Genomic DNA, 20,607 nt, shown 5'->3' with positions numbered 1-20,607 from the left:
TTTTATTTTCTATAAACTTCTTCTCACCTGAGACAAAAATTTAATTTTATTAGTCCCTCAGTGAACCAGTTTTGCTGTGTTCGAGTGGTGCCGGAAACTGAATTACCAGTTTCCTTACTTGAAAACTGCATCCGAACGGCAGTCATACTTACCACTGGTAAACTAGGATTCTTGATGATACACAAGATGTGACATATATCATGACATATTGCCATTTGTCTTGAAAATGAACAACATGTCTGTAAACGGTCCAATATGTATGTGTATAGATAAAAATCATATTTTAATATCAGATGTATTATTGCCAAAAAGGCACTTAGATGTTATTTAATAATAAATGACTTCTGGTAACCTTCCAATGAGCATCTGAACGTAGCCTTCTTACTCCACAGAGGGGGTATCCTCATGGGTTTGGCCATTTTAAAAATAGCTTTATCTCCATTCATGACCAAACAGGAAGTGGGATGTTTCATAAAAAATAATTTTGCCAGTGACAGTAGTAATCAGATAATGTTAATAAATATTATTAATGACAATTGCCTTGCTGTATTAAAATAAATATTAATATTTAAATGGCAAAACATAAAAAGGCACATGAGCCTATGAGCATAAAGGCCTACAGTTGAACTGTATTCGCTTGTGTGACTGAGCTCAATCTATCATAATTGTGATGAGCTGGATTGGTTTTTGTGATCCAGAACCACTAACCCCAGTAGCAATACCTGACTCGGCTCATATACTTGTGACTGAATATATGAACACATCTTCACAACAACGTTCCAACATCCAGTGTAGAGTGTTCCCAGAATAGAAAGGCTATTACTGCAGGAAAGAAGGCCAAACCTTCATTGTTGTTCATTCAGTAACAACATATACGTTATATTTTACAGAAAAGGAACAGCACAGCAGGTAGTGTCGCAGTCACACAGCTTGAGGGACCAAAAATCCAAAAATTCCCGGTAGGCTCCGGACCAACCGTGACCTTGAACTGGATAAGCGCTTACAGACCATGATTGAATGAATGTTACAGAAAAGCTATTCTCACTGCAATAAGAGTGTGGGGAGGTCATGTGGTTATGGTACATTTTCAAGTGGACTATGTAAAATGTACTTATCCCACCTTGATCTTTGGAAAACATTTGCTTAGAAAAAATACATTACTTGAAAATTATACCAACAACAAATCTTTAGACCTGTCACTCATAATGTCCACAGTTTGTCACCCACAACATATATGCACCGTTCAAGTGTGGAGTATGTATCAAAAACATTTTAAACGTAAATAAGAGTTAAAAACCATAGGGTAGACCAAATCATTGATTTTATTCAGGGTTTAACATTGTAAAAAAAAGTGTGACAAAATTAGCAGCTTTGCTTCTTTGAAAACTGAGAGCTTATGGAAGAAAAAACGCCTTATAATTTGGGACGGTAATGTTTACAGAAAAATGTGTGATAATGACAAGTGAATGAAATAAAGATAGGCCACAACGCTCGGCCTGGTCTGTTTCTTTTTTATGAAAACCTCTGTGTGAAGACATTCAATCTAGTCTTGAGGAATGGAAAAAAAAAAAAATCCCAAAACTTGGAAGTACAAAAGAAAACATACTTTTTTTCCTAACAGTCCTAATACTAGGTAACCTAGTAAATGTGTTCCATTTATAAACAATCAACACTACCTTACAAGAAACCATTCAGTTTTAAAACTGTACAGTAATTTTTCTGTTTTCAGTTAAGAAAACAAAATACCAGTTTTGACACTTCTGACTCTGCAATGACATAGGATTTGTAGCTCATTTACACAAAGGCTAACAGGTCTCTAAAACCAATGGAAGACTATTCTGTTTAATACTGTCATAAGCATCCAATGTAGACCTGTGCTGGCAAGTTAAACAAATCCTTCAAAAATATTTAGATTAGACCAAATTCCACAACAGCAAATTCTGTCAACAGAAATGACAAGTCATAAAGCGCCGTATTACTGTATTAGAAAGATTACAGTAAAAAAAAAAAAAAAATTCCTGTTGCATACTGAGTTACCACATAAAGCAGTGGAGAGAGCACTTCTAGATGAACTAAAGAACTGGTTTAATAGTTGGAACTTCCTGCAGCTTGTTGATCTTGAACGTTGTGCTGCAGTTTGCAAACAATGTGTTGAAGCAGAGATCAGTTCCCTCTCACCAGAGAGATGTCTGATAATTAAAGCGAATCTTCAAAAGGTACTTCAAATTTACCTGTGCAACATCATACACAATGTACCTGAGAAAAGGAGGTTAAGGTGAACAAACAGGTATACACTAAAATCAATTGTGTTCTACAGTCCAACATTTGTGTCTATTTGCAGTCTTAAATCAGAACGTATGTATGGAAAAAAAATGCAATTATCATATATTTTCTATTAGGAAAATACTTTTTCCTCCTCTCTGTTGAAGAAGAAGAAAATTATAATAATAAAAGACCATTCGACAAAAAACACGTGAAGATGAACACAGGGACAGTGGAAAGGATACTCATTGTAGAGCAGACTTGTGTCATCGATGTTTGTGTTGACCCCTTTTCCCAGCGGGATGTCCAGTCCATTTTTTGAGACCGTAGCATTAGGATCTGGAGCAGTTCTACCCAAACCTAAACCAAAGCAATTAAAAAAATAAGTTCAGATTCTCTTAGAAAACCCTGTTAAATGTTCCTGGCCTAAATCGTCGCCAGTTCTAGCCCATTCAGAACTACTCAGAGAAAATGAGACTATACCTTTCACACTATGTTTTCCCTTGGGAAGTTTTGTGATATGTGAAGCTTTCTTCAGCTCATGCCTTTAAAGAAAATACACAGCTTTTATAACAAGACCACAAGCCAGGCAATTCATAACTCATATTAAAGATGAACAAATGCACTTACATGTTGCCCAGGGCAACCTCTCCCAGCAGAATAAGGCCTACGGGGTCGGCCTGGGAGGTGTGACAGTAGTTTGCACTCTTGGACACCATATCAGCAAAGTATACACCTTTGCCGAACATATAACCTGTCTGTACATAGGAACAATCGTAAATCATTTTTAATGGTGGATGAATGTGTCAATGAGAAACTATAAATGTGAAATATTACAATTAAGAATGATCAGCCACAAGTTTATTAAATGTTAACAATTATTATCCAGTGATTATTTTAAATTGCATGCAGCTACAACAAAAATGAATTTAAGTATTTAAGTATTTAAATCAAGTTTCAAACTGGTTGGCTGCAGAAACACTGCTGCCTGGAGTCTTAACTTTGATCAAAATACTACCAGGATTAAACAACACAAGACCATTCTTAACTTGTCTAATCAGCCCTGTTCAGAATGCCTCATTTTATCCCATGTTTTCAGATTCATTCAGACTGCAAAAAACTGAAACATTTTGTCTTGTTTCCAAGTTCGTAAGCTGGAAGGCTTCAGATCCCCAAAATTAATGTGCAAAAGCATTGAACAAGTGATGCCCTTAAGCCCTTTAATGCAGGGGTCACAAATCTTACCCACAAAATGCTTGTGTGGTTTCCATTCCAGCCAAGCAGGAGAACACCTCTTATAACAAATCAGCTTTTGGACACAGGCCAACTTACATATGAAGTAGGATTAGGCTGTGCTTCAGCTTGTCTGGAACAAAAACCCTGCTGATACCCTTTGTGGGTAAGCTTAATGATTGATTGTAAAAAAAAAAAAAAACAATAATACACTAAGCAGTGATTTTTTACCTGTAGTTATTACTTATAAAATGTAGATGGCAGTGAAATGAATTACTACTTACCACTGGAGCCTCAGGTGGAGCAATGCGCAGACCCTGAGACAGGATCCCAGCGTAGTTGGTTGTGCGGGAACCGTGCCACAGCAGCTGTCGGTTAGGTAAGTCTTTGAAGGGGCGAAAGCGCTGATATTCACCATCTCTGTCAATTTTAAAGATCTAGAATGATAAAAATCAGGGTAAACTACAAATAATATCAGGATTACAAAATTAACAAACCAGTTTCATTAGTGGGGAAAATCATAACATTGTATATACAGGAGGTCCTCAGGTTACGTCAGTCCCGAGTTACGATGTTTCGTGAATGAAAAAACTTCATTAAGACGTTTAAGTCTGTGAAATGTTCCACAGATCTTAATCATGTGTAAAATTTTATAGCCCATCCACAGACCCGACCCAGCCGAGGTGGGTGGACTGCTTTGATAGGCTCAGACATTTGTAAATCTTGATTTAAATCACATATGTCTTTAGGAGAGCACATGCCTAGTATATTGTGGTTCATATGTACATATGTTCTGTTACTTTTAATTTAGAAGATAACAAAAATGTGTTCACATGTAAAGCAGTTTGAGATTTATAAAAAAAAAATGAAAAGCACTATATAAAGACATAGTATTTGAAACAAAAAACAACAAAAAACTGTTACTGTTATAAATGTCCTAATACATGTTCGAGGGATGTTGTTTCCTTACCTCTTCAACTTCAAGTGTGTAGGTATTGTGAGTTGCAGCATGTGTATTCTTTACATACTGATGGATAAGCTGAGCCTCCTCTGAGGACTTATCAACCACCTGCAAAGTAGTCATTGGTTTAGTTACTAAATTATAAAAGATCACATTATAATAAGAATTCTACAAATTGTGAAATGAAAGCTGCAGAATGCAGAACAATTGTGTGCAGAAAGTGAAGCGAGAAAAGAAACAAACCTCAATCTTAGTTTTGAGTTTTTCATAGTTGATGTCAATTGGATCTTTTTTATCATCTTCTGCTCCTCCACGCAGAAGGCTGTAAGCCACTTCAATGTCCAAGAGATTGTCCAGCATCTGAACTTTAGCCTGGCATAAGAAATATAACATATTTAGATTTATTAGACCAGAGCATTTAACAAGATGTTATATACATTTATTTAGGTGCTGCAGCAGTTCTTAAAATATTAAACTTTATTCCTCATTCTGAAGAGTGTTTATGTTATTTTGAATACCACAATGCTGCACTAAATATAAAAATAATTACACACACACACTAATCAAAAGTTTCAAAAACATAAAAAAAAACCCTTTCATAATCTTCTCCCATAATCGTAAACCATTCAAAAAACATGCACCACAGAAAGCCTGATATGACTGAGTCAATCTCTGTGCCCTGCCTCTGCGTTTTTTTATGTGACTAGATCACTGAGAACCGCGTTTCACCTGGATATAGTCGAGGCTATTCAACAGAGGAGGTTTTTTCATGCCAAAGTCATGTGGAATCAGTGTGTAGAAGCGATTGGACAGATCCAGGATCAGAGACTCTGAGGCATTATCAGACACGGCCTGGCACAAAGAGGAAAAACACCAGTGAAACATTTTAAACATTTAAAAAATAATTTAATAAAAGCAGTCTTTCAGGATTTAATATGGGAATTACACAAATAATTTGTCTTAGTTAATTACAAAAAAAAAACCACAGACAGCCACATCCTTAACCTAATAACACTGTTTACCAAATATTATATTATTGCAATTAGTAAAGATAAACAGACTACAAACATGGCACCATATTACATTCAGACGTGCACAGGCATATTTAATTCTGTAGTCTCCTATATCTGAGTGTGTATATAGACATTATAAGGAAGGAGACTGTTCACCAGTTCAAAATGTTTAAAATTAAAGTGTAAAAAAAGTGCTAAATTAAGTCATTTTGGTTTGGAAACTCAAATTATAGTCACTACAGTTTAAATAAATAAATAAATAAAATAAAATAAAAGACAGCTATGTACAAACTGTGTGATCATATTGCAATGGAACTGAACTAACCTGCTGAACTTCACTCAAAAGAGAATAGGCACTCTGGATCTGCCTCTTACTCAGTTTCCCCAAAGGCATCTTCTGCAGGTCAATCTGTTAGAGGAGACATAAAGGTAGTTATCTCTGAATTATTCCCAGAATTTACAGCACCCCAAACGCTGATGCTATTTAACACTATAAGCCTAGGGCAATAGGCAACATAAAATTGCACGGTGATCATTTTGAATATGGCCATCTGTATCATTTTATGAATCTCAACCCATTAGAGCCCAGACTCAACATAAAGCCAATTTACGAGAAATATAAAACAGGCCAAAGAAACAATATGAAAAACTTTGTTTGTCACATTTCTTACTATATTCTGTAATTATTTCTGGGTTAAAATTTAAGTGTAACAAGCATCAAAACCACAAGTGGGGTCAGTATGGGTCGCATGTAACATGGGACATATTCGTAAAGCAACAGAGTTGTTAAAATGGTTGGAACACACCTTTTAGAAACAAAAATATACTTAAATGCTTAAAATAAGCATTTTTATGGTCTCCATGTACTCACTAAGCACACAGTCATACTGTCACAAACTGCCATGAAAAAATTCACAAACTGCCATGTGACTATATCCAGGGTGTTCAGTAAGTGTCACTTAGAGACATGATGATTTAAAGTGAAAGATAAAGCTGTGTAGAGAACTTTCCAGACCTTATAAATGGTTTGTGACACATATGTCACTATGGGCTCTTATGGGGTTAAATTTCATTATATGAAAATCAATATATATATCAAATTCAATATTGAAGCTTTTTTTTAGGAAAATTTAAATTATTGGGACACTTTTTTCTATTATCCATATTTGATTACAGGTTAAATATGTCCTCATGAAAATTGTGATGGAATATTTCAAAAAGGCAAATTAACATAGAAAACAAACCTCAAACTCCACCATGGCCTTTTTCATGCTCTCCACATCAAAAATCAATCGGATGAGCTCTTGAACTTGTTTGGGTAGTAGAGACTTGGTACCTGAGCTGGCAGTCAGTTTTTTCACTGCCTCCTCATCCTGAAAACAAAACAGTGAGGCAATATCAAGCTTCATTAGAAAAAGCATTTTTCATTTATTTCACTTTTAATTTTCACTGAATCTTTGCTAAGAAAACCCAAAAATCACAAGTACCTACCTGACCATAGTCAATCTCAAGAGGGTAAAATTTGTTGGGGTATTTAGTGAAGCTGCTTGAGGTCCAAGAGTTGCCTGTTTTTTCCTCATACACACTGCGGAAGTTATCCATAGCTGAATTCTTATCATAAAACTTCTCTAGTTTGTTTCCTCCAATAGTGGTGCCCACTCGCCCCCATGACCTGAATACCCAGTACCTATTTAAAAGGGAAAGGGGAAAAAAATCTCATGAAAATAGAAGTTATTTGTATGGGGTAAACATCAGATGAGACACATTTGATCATTGTTCCTCACCGTTTTTGTACATCATCTTCCAGCAGCTGGAGTTTGTAGTAAGAGTTGGTTCCTCTGACAATGTCCACTAGACCCAGAGTAGCACTGTAGATCTTACCGTTCTGATCTAAAACATGAGCACAGTTCTCCAACCCTGAACAATCAGAATGAACAATTAAAGCCACAGTCAGGCAACACAATAGCTCAGAATTTACCACAAAAAACATTAGCAGTGCTCTCTTGCTGCTCCACTCTCATTTTTACTCAGTACTCTTACTTCTCTGCGCTAATCTGTTTTACTCAGTTTAGCATTTTCTTTGTGCTCTCACATAAACACAGGCCCATCGCAGTTATTGAAGAGACTGAGGAGTGTGGAAATAAGACACACACAAATACAGTTTGGGCTGTCTTGTTTGTTAATGTGCACCTGCACTGAAAAATTAACTTTCCCCATGTTGGGCCCCCTTTCAACTATTTCTTAAAAAATGCCTCTGCATATCTTACCAGTGTCTGGGTCGACTGCTGCTCCACCTTTAACAGTCAACTTCATTGTCTTTGACTTGCTTCCACCTGTGAAAGCAGAGAAGAGGTTTTATTCATTTTGTTAACACAAATTAGACTGCTGGAGCAGTATGTTCTGGGTTGACCATTTAACTGAAAGCAAAAATCTATGGATTTTGAGGTGTCGAATTACTAATGTGGACAATTATACAGATTACACAGATTTATTTCCATCCATCCATCCATTATCTGTAACCGCTTGTCCAATTTAGGGTCGCGGGGGGTCCAGAGCCTACCTGGAATCATTGGGCGCAAGGCAGGAATACACCCTGGAGGGGACGCCAGTCCTTCACAGGGCAACACAGACACACACACATTCACACCTACGGACACTTTCGAGTCGCCAATCCACCTGCAACGTGTGTTTTTGGACTGTGGGAGGAAACCGGAGCACCCGGAGGAAACCCACGCGGACACGGGGAGAACACACCAACTCCTCACAGACAGTCACCCGGAGCGGGAATCGAACCCACAACCTCCAGGCCCCTGGAGCTGTGTGACTGCGACACTACCTGTTGCGCCACCGTGCCGCACAGATTTATTTGATGAGACTAAATCCATCATCTGATGTGTGTAAATAGACCTTTTCGGTAACACCTAGTGTACTTATCTAATGCTGTAAAAATGTAAATTGTAAATAAAAATCTATGAAATTGTTAATGAGTAAGATCGGCTTTCCAGAGAAAACTGATATTTTTGCACGATCAAAAGACTTGTATTCCTAATCTGCAATAAAGCATATTGAACATGTGAACCTGTAAAACACAGATTGTCTTAAATTAGTAAACATTACACAGTATCATATATGAGAATCTAATCAAGCATGTGTCTGACCTTCCTCCTCTTTGCCCCTCCCTGCGCTCTTTGAGGACACAGGTCCTGTTGATTTGGAGGCTCCCGAAACGGTCTGGGCCTCCATTTTAACCTCTGCCCCCCAGGGGGAGATCCCATGCAGAGAGATTAGCTCCTGCAGGGCCTTGCCTGAAGATTTAATATCTGTGAGGAAATCTTCAGCAACAACACGCACTCCAGCGTCTCTCACCTCCTCCATCTTCTTACTCATCTTCTCTACCTCCTCTGAAACAGCACAGGAACAGAGTTCATTAATAATAAATAATAATAATACATTTTATTTTTGGCAACTTTCAAGAGGTCATCGTACATAGAGAAAATCAAAGCAAGACAACAGACACAAACAAAGCAAATTAAAGAGAAAAATAAAATCAAGGGACTAGGATAAAGACTGTATGCTGTCCTAAACAGGTGGATTTTGAGGTGTAATTTAAAAATGTCCAGGGAGTCAATATTACGGATGTCCGGTGGGAGGGAAATCCAAAGATGGGGGGCAGTGCGGCTAAAAGCTCTAGACCCCATAGTGGTCAATTGGACTGGAGGGACAAAGAGGCTGATGGATCTAGGAGGATCTAAGTGTCCCGCAGGGTCTGTATATGTGAAGTGGCTCTGTAAGGTATGGGGGGCAAGGTGATGGATGGCCTTAAAAGTAAGCAATATGAGTTTAAAGTCAATGCGAGGTTTAACAGGGAGCCAGTGGAGCTGTTGAAGAATGGGTGAGATGTGATGAATGGATGGAGTTCTAGTGATAATAAGGGCAGCAGCATTCTGAACCAGTTGTTACTCATGAAGGGACTTGAGGGAGAGACCAGATAAAAGAGAATTGCAATAGTCCAGGCGGGATGTGACCAGGGAGTGGACCCGGACAGCAGTATTGTCAGGAGTGAGGGAAGGACGGAGGCGGTTGATGTGGCGAAGATGGAAGTATGCAGAGCGAGTAATGTTATTTATATGGGTTCGGAAAGACAGAGTGCTATCAAGGACGACACCCAGACTCCCTTACCTGAGGGGAGGGGGAAACAAAAGTATTTTCAATGGGGATAGAGAAACTTTACTTTTGCAAGAGTGGATTTGGAACCGATGAGAAGAACCTCTGTTTTATCACTGTTGAGTTGGAGGATTTGACTTTGAAGTCAAAGATTTGACTTCCTCTAAGCAATTGCATAGGGAGGCGGGAGAGAGAGAGGAAGTGGGTTTGCTAGAAAGGTAGAGCTTGGTGTCATCAGCATAGCAATGAAACTGGATGTTGTGTTTACAGAACATACGGCCAAGGGGGAGAAGATAGATTATGAAGGGAATGGGACCAAGGACAGAGCCTTGAGGAACACCAGGAGTGAGAGGAGATGGCTGGGATGTGAATGTCTTTAACTGAATAAACTGAGTGCGGTCAGAAAGATATGAGGCGAACCAGTCCAGTGGTGTGTTGGAAAAACCGATGGCTGATCGGAGGAGGATAGAATGGAAGATGGTGTCAAATGCTGCACTCAGGTCAAGAATGAGTATAGATAAGACACCTGAGTCATTAGTCAAACTCCAACCAAGAGACATAAACAAGCAGGAATATCAACCTCAACATATCCATCTTCTCAGCCTAAGGAGAACCATTAACACACTCACAGATCTCACTGTTCCAACAAAACACACTCACGTACATCCAAACCACAGGCATTTCCATGGGCACACACACACACACACACAGAGGAACAATTTAACAGTGATTACTTGTTGCGCATCTCTGAATGGTCAATTAAACCATATTTTGAAGAGAAAAGCTTTGTCTAATATAAGAGGGCACAGAGATTAATAATTCCATACTCAGGAACTCACATATACAATATGTTGAACCTCCACATGCACCCTTCCCCCATCCCCACCCACTTGCACTCACTCTTGGAGCTGAGACAGAAAGCTGCTTTATTGACAGTGCCAGTGATCTTCCCTCCCAGCTCCTCCACCGCAGACTTCAACTCGTCTTTATTCTTAATTAGCTTCCCCACGGTTAGCACCTTCAGCCCAGTCAGAGGCTTATCTGCAGATCAGCACATCACAAACAAGATTAATCTCCATATTGGCAACAATGCAATATTTATTAAACACAAGAGTTAAGATTTTGAGAATCTAGAGTAGATGCTATTCTTGTCATTCACCTTAATATTTACTGAATTCTCCTCATCACTTTCCCCAACAATTACACAAACACTACATTTAAAAGGGGAGAATAATTCCAGAATATTTCTCATTTGTGGTTATTGGAACCAGACATCTGAAGTGAGTAATACCTGGAAAACTAGATCATAGGAAATTATTCCATGAACTTTCTAGAAGTTCTCTGACTATAGCTTGGCCTTAAACGTATTTTCCAAATACGTTTCAGACAGAAGTGTAGGTTGCTTTAAATCCTTAATATAATAGCCAGTGTGAAACAGGGCCCATATAGGACAGGGGAAACTGACCTGCTGGAACTTCTGTGGGGGTCTCGATGGGGACTCTGGAGGTGCTGGAAGCTGCAGAAGCAGAAGATGCAGCAGAAGAGGCAGGAGCTGAAGGAGGAGCTGGAGTCTCTTTGGGGAAAACACGATCCTGGCGCTTAAACTTGAACTTCTTCAGGAAGGGAACCTCATGGAACTCCTTCAGGGAAACAGAAAGGTCAGAGAAGCATACCTACAAACTTTGAGCCCTGTCAGGCTGACATAAGCCATTACTGACTAGGAAAAACATTTCCCCACACTTTAACTAACAGTATTTAATAAGTGAGCCATGATAAGACTGTTTTAAGAAGTTACACTAATAAAAACCAATCCCTTTTTAAAGTGCAGCTGTTCAAATAAAAAATAATAATCACATAAAAGTGAGGGCAGCTTTGTTCCACCACAAAATAAACAAAAAAATCCTTTAGTACCAATAGTCTGACCACAGCTGCATAAAGACAGAACCAAATTAGAACTGTTAGTTGACTAAAGTCTATTATTTGCTATAGCAAATTTAAGCTCTACATAAGGACAAACCTTAGGAGTGACCCAGTCTTTGCGGTTGGGTGTCTGAGTCTTGACCACACATTTAGTCCAGGCAGAGATGTCTCCTGTGCAGTAGTAGGCATCGCTCTTAAACACCAGCTGACCTTGGCAAGTTTCACAGGGCTTCAAGGCACCAAAACCCATGCAATCTGCTAGACGATCCAAGATCTGGAAATGAATGAATGATAGTTACAATTATTCAGCACTTTTCTAGATAATCAAAGTTCTTTACATTTTTGGGATTTTAGGGAGTAGCCTCAACTACAACCAACATGCAGCATCCATCAGAATGATGTAACAGCAGCCACTTTACACCAGTACAGACCTTAGGAAGGGAGAAGGCAAGAGGGAACTCTTTTCGAGTAAATGCTCTGTGATCTGTGATCTTTTATGGCTTATCCAAAGGACAGTGTCATTTTTTTAGTAGTGTCCCCATCACTGCACTCAGGCATTGGATTCCATACAGACCACAAGGACAGTCTCCCCTGTTGTCAGCCACAACACCACATCCAACAGCCACCCAGGCTTTCCTTGCCATCCAAGTACTGGCCAGGTCCAAACCTGCTTAGCCTCAGTGGATTTGCATGTTCAGGTGCTATGGCTGCTTTGAACCACACAGGCCCATGACACAGTAAGTATTTAGATTCAGATCACACTACCCAGCCATGGCTTTGGAAATCTCACACCCACACGAGGCACCAACATTGTAAGGAGTCATTTACAACAAAGTGTGTACATTACAACATTAAACCAAATGACTTCAGCACTTTGCTCTTACATTGGACTCTCCTGAGGGAACCTCCTGGCTGTTAGCAATGAGAAGCTCTTTCATATCATTGGTTGAACAGTATTTCTTCAACTTGTCTTTAATCCCCCAAATCAACTGGCTCTGTTCCTATAAATGAGCAAAACAATACAGAGAGGAACCAAATGAAGATATTACAGGTAATATTTGACACATATGAGGTGCATATGCATACATTTCACAGATGTAGGTATTCCAAAATTAAACTTGTAGTTTTAGAGATCTTACCTTCATCTTCATCTCCAGTTGCTTCTGCTCTTCCTCCTCTTTCTTCTGTTTCTTGGAGGTTACTTCTCCATCAACAGTGTCTGCCTTCCTTTTACTGAGAACGACAAACAATCAATACTGACTAACAAGGTAAGACTAACGATCAGAATTAACAACACAACTGCACACAAATGAAACCAAATTAATTTGTAGTGGCTCAGGTATGCAGAAGAATATCATCATAATATGTTTACAGCTGTATTCAGGTTAGCATGTGAAATAAATAAAAATGTTGTATTTCTGAACACTAACACTGTAGTGGGTCCTTTGAAGCAAAAGTCCAACTTGAAATTCAAACCTTTGAAACTACAATGGTCACCTAAATAAACACAGTGGGCATTTACCAGTGGAGCTCATTAAGAGCTTGCTAATAGCACAAGGCATGGTCATGTTGGAACTTGCTTCGACCTCAGGGGGGTGTAATGATGGAGGTCATTAATTCAATCACTATTCTATAGACAGGCCACCTATGAGAAATACCATCTCATTATTTGGCCCATTAATGCCTCTCAGAGATTTAATTAATGACTATAGGTAAACAGATGGGAACTAGAGGACAAGAGAACACACCAAACAAAGGAAAAAACACTCCCAAGGAGATCCCCTATAAAGTCATGCTCCACCAATGATTAAACACACTCATAAAGCTGTGGTGTATAGTGAAAGGGGTGATAAAAACTTGTGTTTAGCTAGAAAATAGACTTTTCTGTCTAAAGGAGAACAGCTTTAATACATGATTTTTTTTGTAACAGGCTCCAAGAAATCTCACACTGACAGAACTTCAGAAGACAATATCAAATGTGTTTCCTTTTGGGAAAGAAAGGGTCTCTGTGACCGAACCACAAAAAAAAATTCAGTAAGTACACCTAATATTCAAAATTACATTGGAAATAGATGAAAAGAATTATTACCTTATAATATTGTGAATTTTCAACACGTATTGATGGTTATAATTTTATTGGAATTGTTATTACTAATATGGTCCTTTAATCTACATTCCTTTCTTGTATTTGACAGAACAAAAGACAAAGTCTTTATTCGACAGTTGTTTGTTATTCTATCTCATGTTCTTCATTTTGAAGAAAGATTCCGATTGACTTTTTTATTTCTCCAGTGCTGATAGCAAAACTGTTTATGCTGGACCTCATTTTTATTTAATTATTACTATTTTGAAACCAGTTCAGTACCTGTCCCTATGATATACGGTAAAGCTTTCATTCCCTAGGACATATTGTCGAGATACACTGGTTCTAAATATATTTATGGCTAATAATGAGTTGTTTATTCTTAAATGGCAGATTTCTTTAGCATTTGTTAAAAATACATGAAAAACCCTTTGCAGCACTCTCTTGAAGCTATATTAAAAAGTGCCACGTCAGCAATTTAAATTTCTCAACAACAAAATATTTGTTTACTTTAATAAATAAAATAAAGCACTACACTGAAATGAACTGGTAACTTGTGATTTAGGAAAAAGGGTTGTGTGACTACGTCACAATTCAGTACACGTTCTATTGGATACAGCTGTTAGACTTTGTAACAAACTATGGATATTGATAATTCATTGTTATAGCATTCAGCATTTAATTTATATTTGGATAGTCTTAGTATAATATTGTTTAGTTTTTTGTATTTTATTTTCACGTAGTACCGTAATGGGCAGCTAACTGCTTGTGATGTAATAACTATCAGCTCAGTTCAGTTTTATGTGAAGCAGACTGAAACAAAAAATGGAAATGGAAATAATGCTCCAACATGCAATCAGTACGAGTGCACTTACCTGTCTTGTTTTATTTACAAAATAATAATAAAACAGTGCACAGATAAAGCAACAAATTAACTGATTGGGATTGTGCATTTGAAACAAAAACTGCCACGTCTTATTGTGCATCCCTACGTATTACCTGTAAAATGGAAATGAAGTACTCATTAAAATCATTCTAGGATCTGAAATAACTTCACCTTCATCTCATTTCTACAGCCCATAATGAACGAGACTGCTGCCAATTTCACTCTATCCCCAGCTGTGCACTATACAAATATTACCACTGTAAACATCCCAAACATCACATCTTATCAGAACAGCAGCTTTCTGACTATCACTTATAACACAACTATGGCAACAACAGGAACGACGGTCCCCCAGCTACATCCACAGACTAATGTGACTCTTTCACCCATAGACACAACCTCTGCAAGTGTTGTCGTGTCTGTGAATGTGCCGTATATTGTGGCAGAGCTGGTCATCGCATTCCTATCCACAGTAGGCAACCTCTTGGTGTGTACAGCTGTGGGCCTCAACCGGAAGCTCCACACGGTCACCAACTACTTTCTGGTGTCTCTGGCAGTGGCAGATGTTTGTGTGGGAGCACTGGCAATTCCCTGCGCTATCCTGACAGACACAGGTATCCCAAGAAACAACCTGTATCTGTGCTTGCTAATGCTGTCAGTCCTCATCATGTTAACCCAGAGTTCTATCTTCAGTCTACTGGCCGTGGCAGTGGAGCGCTATGTGGCCATCTTCATGCCTTTTCGTTACCACAGCCTCATGACACCACGAAATGCCCTCCTTGTCATTCTGGTTACATGGGTTCTAGCCTTCCTTATTGGCCTGGTACCCCTCATGGGCTGGCACAACACTCCACCCTCGTCTGGCTACTGCTTCTTCGTTTTGGTGGTGGACATGACCTACATGGTATACTTCAACTTCTTTGCCTGTGTACTGACTCCCCTGGTGGTCATGTTCCTCATCTACGCTCAGATTTTCGTTGCGGTCAAGCGGCAGGTCAGGAGGATCATGGCAGACCGAGGCAGCACAGACGGAGCAGCCAACATCAAGAAGGAGATGAAGACAGCCACCTCACTTTTTCTTGTTCTCTTCCTCTTCACGGTCTGCTGGATCCCGCTGCATGTGATCAACTGCTTCCTTTTGCTGTGTCCCACCTGCCCTGTGCCCCTTCCCTTACTACTAACTGCCATCATCCTTTCCCATGCCAATTCAGCTGTCAACCCATTCCTGTATGCCTACAAGATGAAAAGTTTCAGAGAAGCATTCAAGGGAATCTTCCTGTGCTGCAGAGGTGTGAGCGAGGGAGAGGACGACATAGGAGTTACAGCCACACAGAGATCTTGAAGTCTTTTCCTGTATGAACTAATATCTACCTAAATTAAAATGAATTAATCTGCCATAGCCATTTATGTAAAGACCATACTTGGAAGCCTGAATAAAATGTATTAAACTTTTTGTAGAACTGTCATTGTTCTAACTGTTGAACGGCTTACAAACTTACATAATAAATGTGCAAATGTCTTTCCATTGAATCTTTTCCACTAAAATGCTGGGGTGGAATAGAAATAGTTATGAAATATTAAAATACAGTCACTTATAGTAGGAGTCGGCGAAAAAACGTCCAGTGAAAAAACATGTATCTCCCAAAATTGTAACTATCCAGGAGAAGGAAAAAAACTGCTTAAATTTCAATGGAAGTCAATGTAAAAAGATTTTCTTCAAAGTAACTTGGAAGCATTTGTATTGATCCATTCATCACCAGAGGGGAGGGACACGCACAATATATTTCTTGTTACCATGATAAATGATTTTTCAGACCATATTATGGTTATTATTATACTGCCAACTTTGTTTCATTAAAATGAGCACATAATTTTTATTAATAGTCAATTTAATGATTAATTATATTTAGTATGTTTCAACTTATTAAACAGTTGAAACTTATATATATATATATATATATATATATATATATGTACTGTGATATATTTTTTCACAGCCAACATCCTATTCAGAATTCTTTCATTCATTATCTGTAAGTGTTTATCCGGTTCAGGGTCGCGGTGGGTCCAGAGCCTACCTGGAATCATTGGGCGCAAGGCAGGAATACACCCTGGAGGGGGCTCCAGTCCTTCACAGGGCAACACACACACACACACATTCACACCTATGGACACTTTTGAGTCACCAATCCACCTACTAACATATGTTTTTGGACTGTGGGAGGAAACCGGAGCACCCAGAGGAAATCCACGCGGACACAGACAGAACACACCAACTCCTCACAGACAGTCACCCGAAGCGGGAATCAAACCCACAACCTCCAGGTCCCTGGAGCTGTGTGATTGCGACACTACCTGCTGCACCACCGTGCCGCCCCCTAATCAGAATTGTGAATGTGAAAAACACATAATGCAAAGCAAATGTGATGGTAATTGTAAATTTGTAATTTGTAAATGTAATTTACATTGTCTTTCTTCATTAATTTAATTTTTTTAATTAAACAATATTATTAAGTGAATTTCTAAGTGTAGACTTTTACTCACCCTTCAGTCTTAACAGCAGGCAGTCTCTTTTTCAGCTCATCCTTGTCCTCAGCTCGCAGGGCATCAAAGCCTTTAAGCTGAACCGCACTGTACTCTGGTTTAAAAGCTAGCTCGTCACGTCGGCCCACAAAGCAGCCTGTGTGGTACCAGCGATCAATCAGGCCCAGCTGAGGTTTCTCAGGATCCACGGTCTTCTTCGATACACGGATCTGGTCCTAAAACAGAGCACACACCAAGCTGTTTCTAATTCAGTTCTTAATGTAATCGTCATTACTGCTTAAAATTGGAAATTGGCATCCTAAATTCAAATATTCACTCTGGGCAATGCAGTCAAATACATGTCCATGAAACCAGCGCAAAACACATAAAATACAATAAGATATGTTCTGAGGGAATAGCAGATAAAATGTTTAAAAACGTACCTTCTCAATTTTCTGATCACAGCCCTTGCAGGTGCTCCTGTTAGATTTAGCGTACTCTACTGCAAAGTCATTCAATGTGTTCTTCCCTTTAGCTGCCCCTTTCTGGTCAGATTTTCCTGATAGAACAAGGTGGGTTTTGAGGTACTGAAAAAACAATGTTCACCACTACACACCTTATATTGTTATGCTATATAAACTGATCAAATGAAACAACGAGGACGTAATGTATAAAACAAGGTAAGATGCATGTGAAGGAATTAAAAGGGGGAATAGTGTTGGGACACTACTAAATGGAAGCTTTGTAGGCAAAACCCATAATTAGTAAAAATCTAAAGACAGTATGTGAGGATTTTCTTCATCTGTTGATGATGGTAATATATTGGGAAATAAGTAAAGATATGAATTTAACTATGAAATCAATTAACTATAAAATGATGATTACCTCCAGCAGCACCTCCACTTTCAATGGCTTTCTTCACCATCTCCTGGTCTTTCCAGCGGAGGTCAGCAAAGCCTGATATGTCAGAAGTGGACTGGACTGATGCCCGCTGCCAGAAGCAGGAGAAGTGATGCCAGTGCGGCACTTTCCCATCAAACATGGGCGACTGTGGTGGAACAAACAAATGTAAATGCCTGTCTCATTGTAATATAGGGTTCAATCTACTTTGCAACAAAACAGGTTTAATAAACATAACAAGTAACATAAAATTGTACTATCCTTGAGATTACATCCATGCTGTAAAAAATAATAAACAATAGAAATAACACACTGTGATAAAGCATCTGAACTCAAGCAAAGTGTGTGAAAAGAAAGCAAAAAGGCATATTCTGCTAAGAGCACAGGCAGAATGTGAGAGGATTTTATTGTACAGTAAACAGACAGTAAATCAGCGATGCGGACAGCTAGAGGGAACTAGGGAACTGCAGTTTTACCCACAAATCCTGAATTTTATTTCTCAAAGGGCCTTTTATTGTACTATATCTGCACTTAGTGATTAGAACAAAACAAATTATAAACACATTTCTGCGAAACTTAAAGTTCATATTTGGAATTGTTTTCAGAACATTCTTAAATTATTAAACCCAGAAGTCATGTGTAGGCTATATCTGTGTTGTAACGATCATGGCCCCTGGTTCCTGTCTCCATCACTGTATCTGTATGATCCAAGTTGGTAAGTTTCTCAAGAACAGAACATTTGCCATTACACAAACTGACACTGTGTTTCTCAGTGGATGAGTTATAGTTTTTAGAAATGTTGTGGATTCCCCCTTTAAACAAAAACACTGGAGTCTCCTTGGAGGTGCAGATATGGAAAATTGTACCATATATAATTTTTTTAATTTTTAAACTTGTTTTTAAAGTTTTTTTTTTCTAGACCTCCTAATGCTAAATTTAATTTTTGAAACATGTTGAAAGTTGTAATGCTTTAGCTAAAAACCAAAGAGTATTTGGCACACATTATTACAGCCCTCCATTCATCGGCTTAAGCAGCCATTTAACACACGCAGCAACGAGGCTGGAGTTGTTTTGTTTTTGGTATTCCCCGTTCCACCTTAAATTTTGCAGCAGTTTCATTCAGGATGCAGTATTTAAGGTGGAAGGGAAAATTCTAAGAAGAAAATATTCTATACGAAGCCATCTTCAGCTTCGTTCGATTATCGGACAATTCACTCGTTAAATAAAACACATTTTAGACATCTATTTAAGGTGGAATTTCCGATTTTAGTGCAACATCATTGCGGGACTCTCCGCAGCACGCTCCTGAACCCCTTACCCTACCTGCACCATTATAGCCATCCTCAGAGAGTCCTTCGCGATGGGTTCTTTGCACTTCTTGCAGGAGGCGCGTCCACTTTTGGCGTACTCCGCTTTGTATAGCTTGTCGTCCTGTGAATCTGCCATCTTAAAAAGTAAACAGCGCAAAAAATGTGAGTTTTCAGACTCAACCGAGAACAATCCCAGCGCGCGCAGAATACCAGGCCAGACTAGTCGAGCCGCAGCTAACAGCCCCTGTCCACTCAAAACATAACGATCCCAGAGTTATCGATCGACAGAAATCACAGCGTTCTCTTCAACTCTGACCTTAGCTATCTTCAGCTTGGGCCTTTCAGTCGTAATTTAGCACATTTAAAACACCTCCATAAGCGCAACGTTATATTAGGGAAAAGTATTAATTTAATGTATGTTAATGTAACAATATTTCATTTAAAACAATTGTGGAGCTTTTATACTGTTCCAATTTCTCATGATTTTTATAAACATCAGGTTTATTTTAAACTCCACTAACCACACAGACAGTAGTCCATCGTTCGCTCTGCATGCTCCCCTCTGAGCTCTGAGGTGGTCAGTACCACTGAAGAACAGGGTGAGAGTGGGCAAACAAAGTATGCAGAGCAATAGAACTAAAGAGTGATACCTGTTTTTTTTTCAGTGTAACTGAGAGAATGGACAGTGAGTGTAGAAACAAGTAGGTGTTCAAAATGTTATGTCTGATTGCTATGTTCAAAGTTATTAAAAGTGGCACAGGTAATAAAGCGGAATCACCCCCCACACACACCCCAATCCACCATAATCACTTCATCATTACCAAAAATGACTTTGTCTAGTAGCATGCATTTAAACTTCTTTTATTCTGTTCAAATAAATACATTGAATATGAAAAGCAAATTATCAGATTCAACGAACAACAGCAATAGATTACATCTGTTCAAACTTCCAAATACTTCAGATAACCTTCTGCCTTATTCCACTGTTTTAAAGTATAAAGTGTCCGTACATATGTACATATGGCATTTTCAGTTCATCATTGTGGAAGGTATACAGTCCAATTTAAAGATGGGTGTTGTTGATAGACTCAGACGGACAAACTACAGATATCCTTTCATTATGCTCACTCAGGCTAAAATTTCTCCAAGTCAAGTTGACGTATGATACATTGAACTGCATTAAAATAAAGAGTAAAAACCAAATACATTTATACTTATATTAAATATTTATTGAGAAATGTACCTTTGTCCAGCATATTCAAGTAATCCAAGACTGTACCCTGTCTATTTATAAAGTCTTCTGGAGTAATTAAAAATAAGATCTAATTTTAAACTCATTTTCATGGCCATAC

The 20,607-nt window shown here is 38.6% G+C and overlaps 1 protein-coding gene and 1 pseudogene across 1 annotated transcript; one reads left to right on the top strand and one right to left on the bottom strand.

Moving 5' to 3' along the window:
- Positions 1-1,312: 1,312 nt before the first annotated feature.
- Positions 1,313-19,483, bottom strand: parp1 (poly (ADP-ribose) polymerase 1). Its single transcript, XM_066676661.1, has 23 exons — positions 19,269-19,483; positions 17,931-18,093; positions 17,489-17,604; positions 17,067-17,281; positions 12,693-12,786; positions 12,438-12,554; positions 11,651-11,827; positions 11,099-11,273; positions 10,534-10,674; positions 8,628-8,870; positions 7,737-7,802; positions 7,254-7,386; positions 6,961-7,156; positions 6,714-6,842; positions 5,795-5,878; positions 5,186-5,308; positions 4,700-4,828; positions 4,466-4,564; positions 3,780-3,932; positions 2,893-3,020; positions 2,746-2,807; positions 2,508-2,622; positions 1,313-2,256 (listed from the first exon to the last, which is right to left on the bottom strand). Exons 1-23 carry the CDS (start codon positions 19,389-19,391, stop codon positions 2,175-2,177), a joined length of 3,063 nt encoding a protein of 1,020 aa, XP_066532758.1. The 5' UTR covers positions 19,392-19,483; the 3' UTR covers positions 1,313-2,174.
- Positions 14,719-15,864, top strand: LOC136701938 (adenosine receptor A1 pseudogene; annotated as a pseudogene).
- Positions 19,484-20,607: the final 1,124 nt, after the last annotated feature.

The sequence above is a fragment of the Hoplias malabaricus genome, chromosome 7 (genome assembly GCF_029633855.1).
Source record: "Hoplias malabaricus isolate fHopMal1 chromosome 7, fHopMal1.hap1, whole genome shotgun sequence".
Taxonomy (NCBI): domain Eukaryota; kingdom Metazoa; phylum Chordata; class Actinopteri; order Characiformes; family Erythrinidae; genus Hoplias; species Hoplias malabaricus.
This window is presented reverse-complemented; position numbering and strand designations above follow the sequence as displayed.

Excerpts from the sequence above, each read along its gene's own strand:
- parp1 (XM_066676661.1), bottom strand. The coding sequence starts at position 19,391 with ATGGCAGATTCACAGGACGACAAGCTATACAAAGCGGAGTACGCCAAA. Across the intron at positions 11,828-12,437 it reads TTCCCTCAGGAGAGTCCAAT|ATCTTGGATCGTCTAGCAGA; the intron begins GTAAGAGCAAAG and ends ATTCATTTCCAG. Across the intron at positions 10,675-11,098 it reads CCCCACAGAAGTTCCAGCAG|ATAAGCCTCTGACTGGGCTG; the intron begins GTCAGTTTCCCC and ends GCTGATCTGCAG.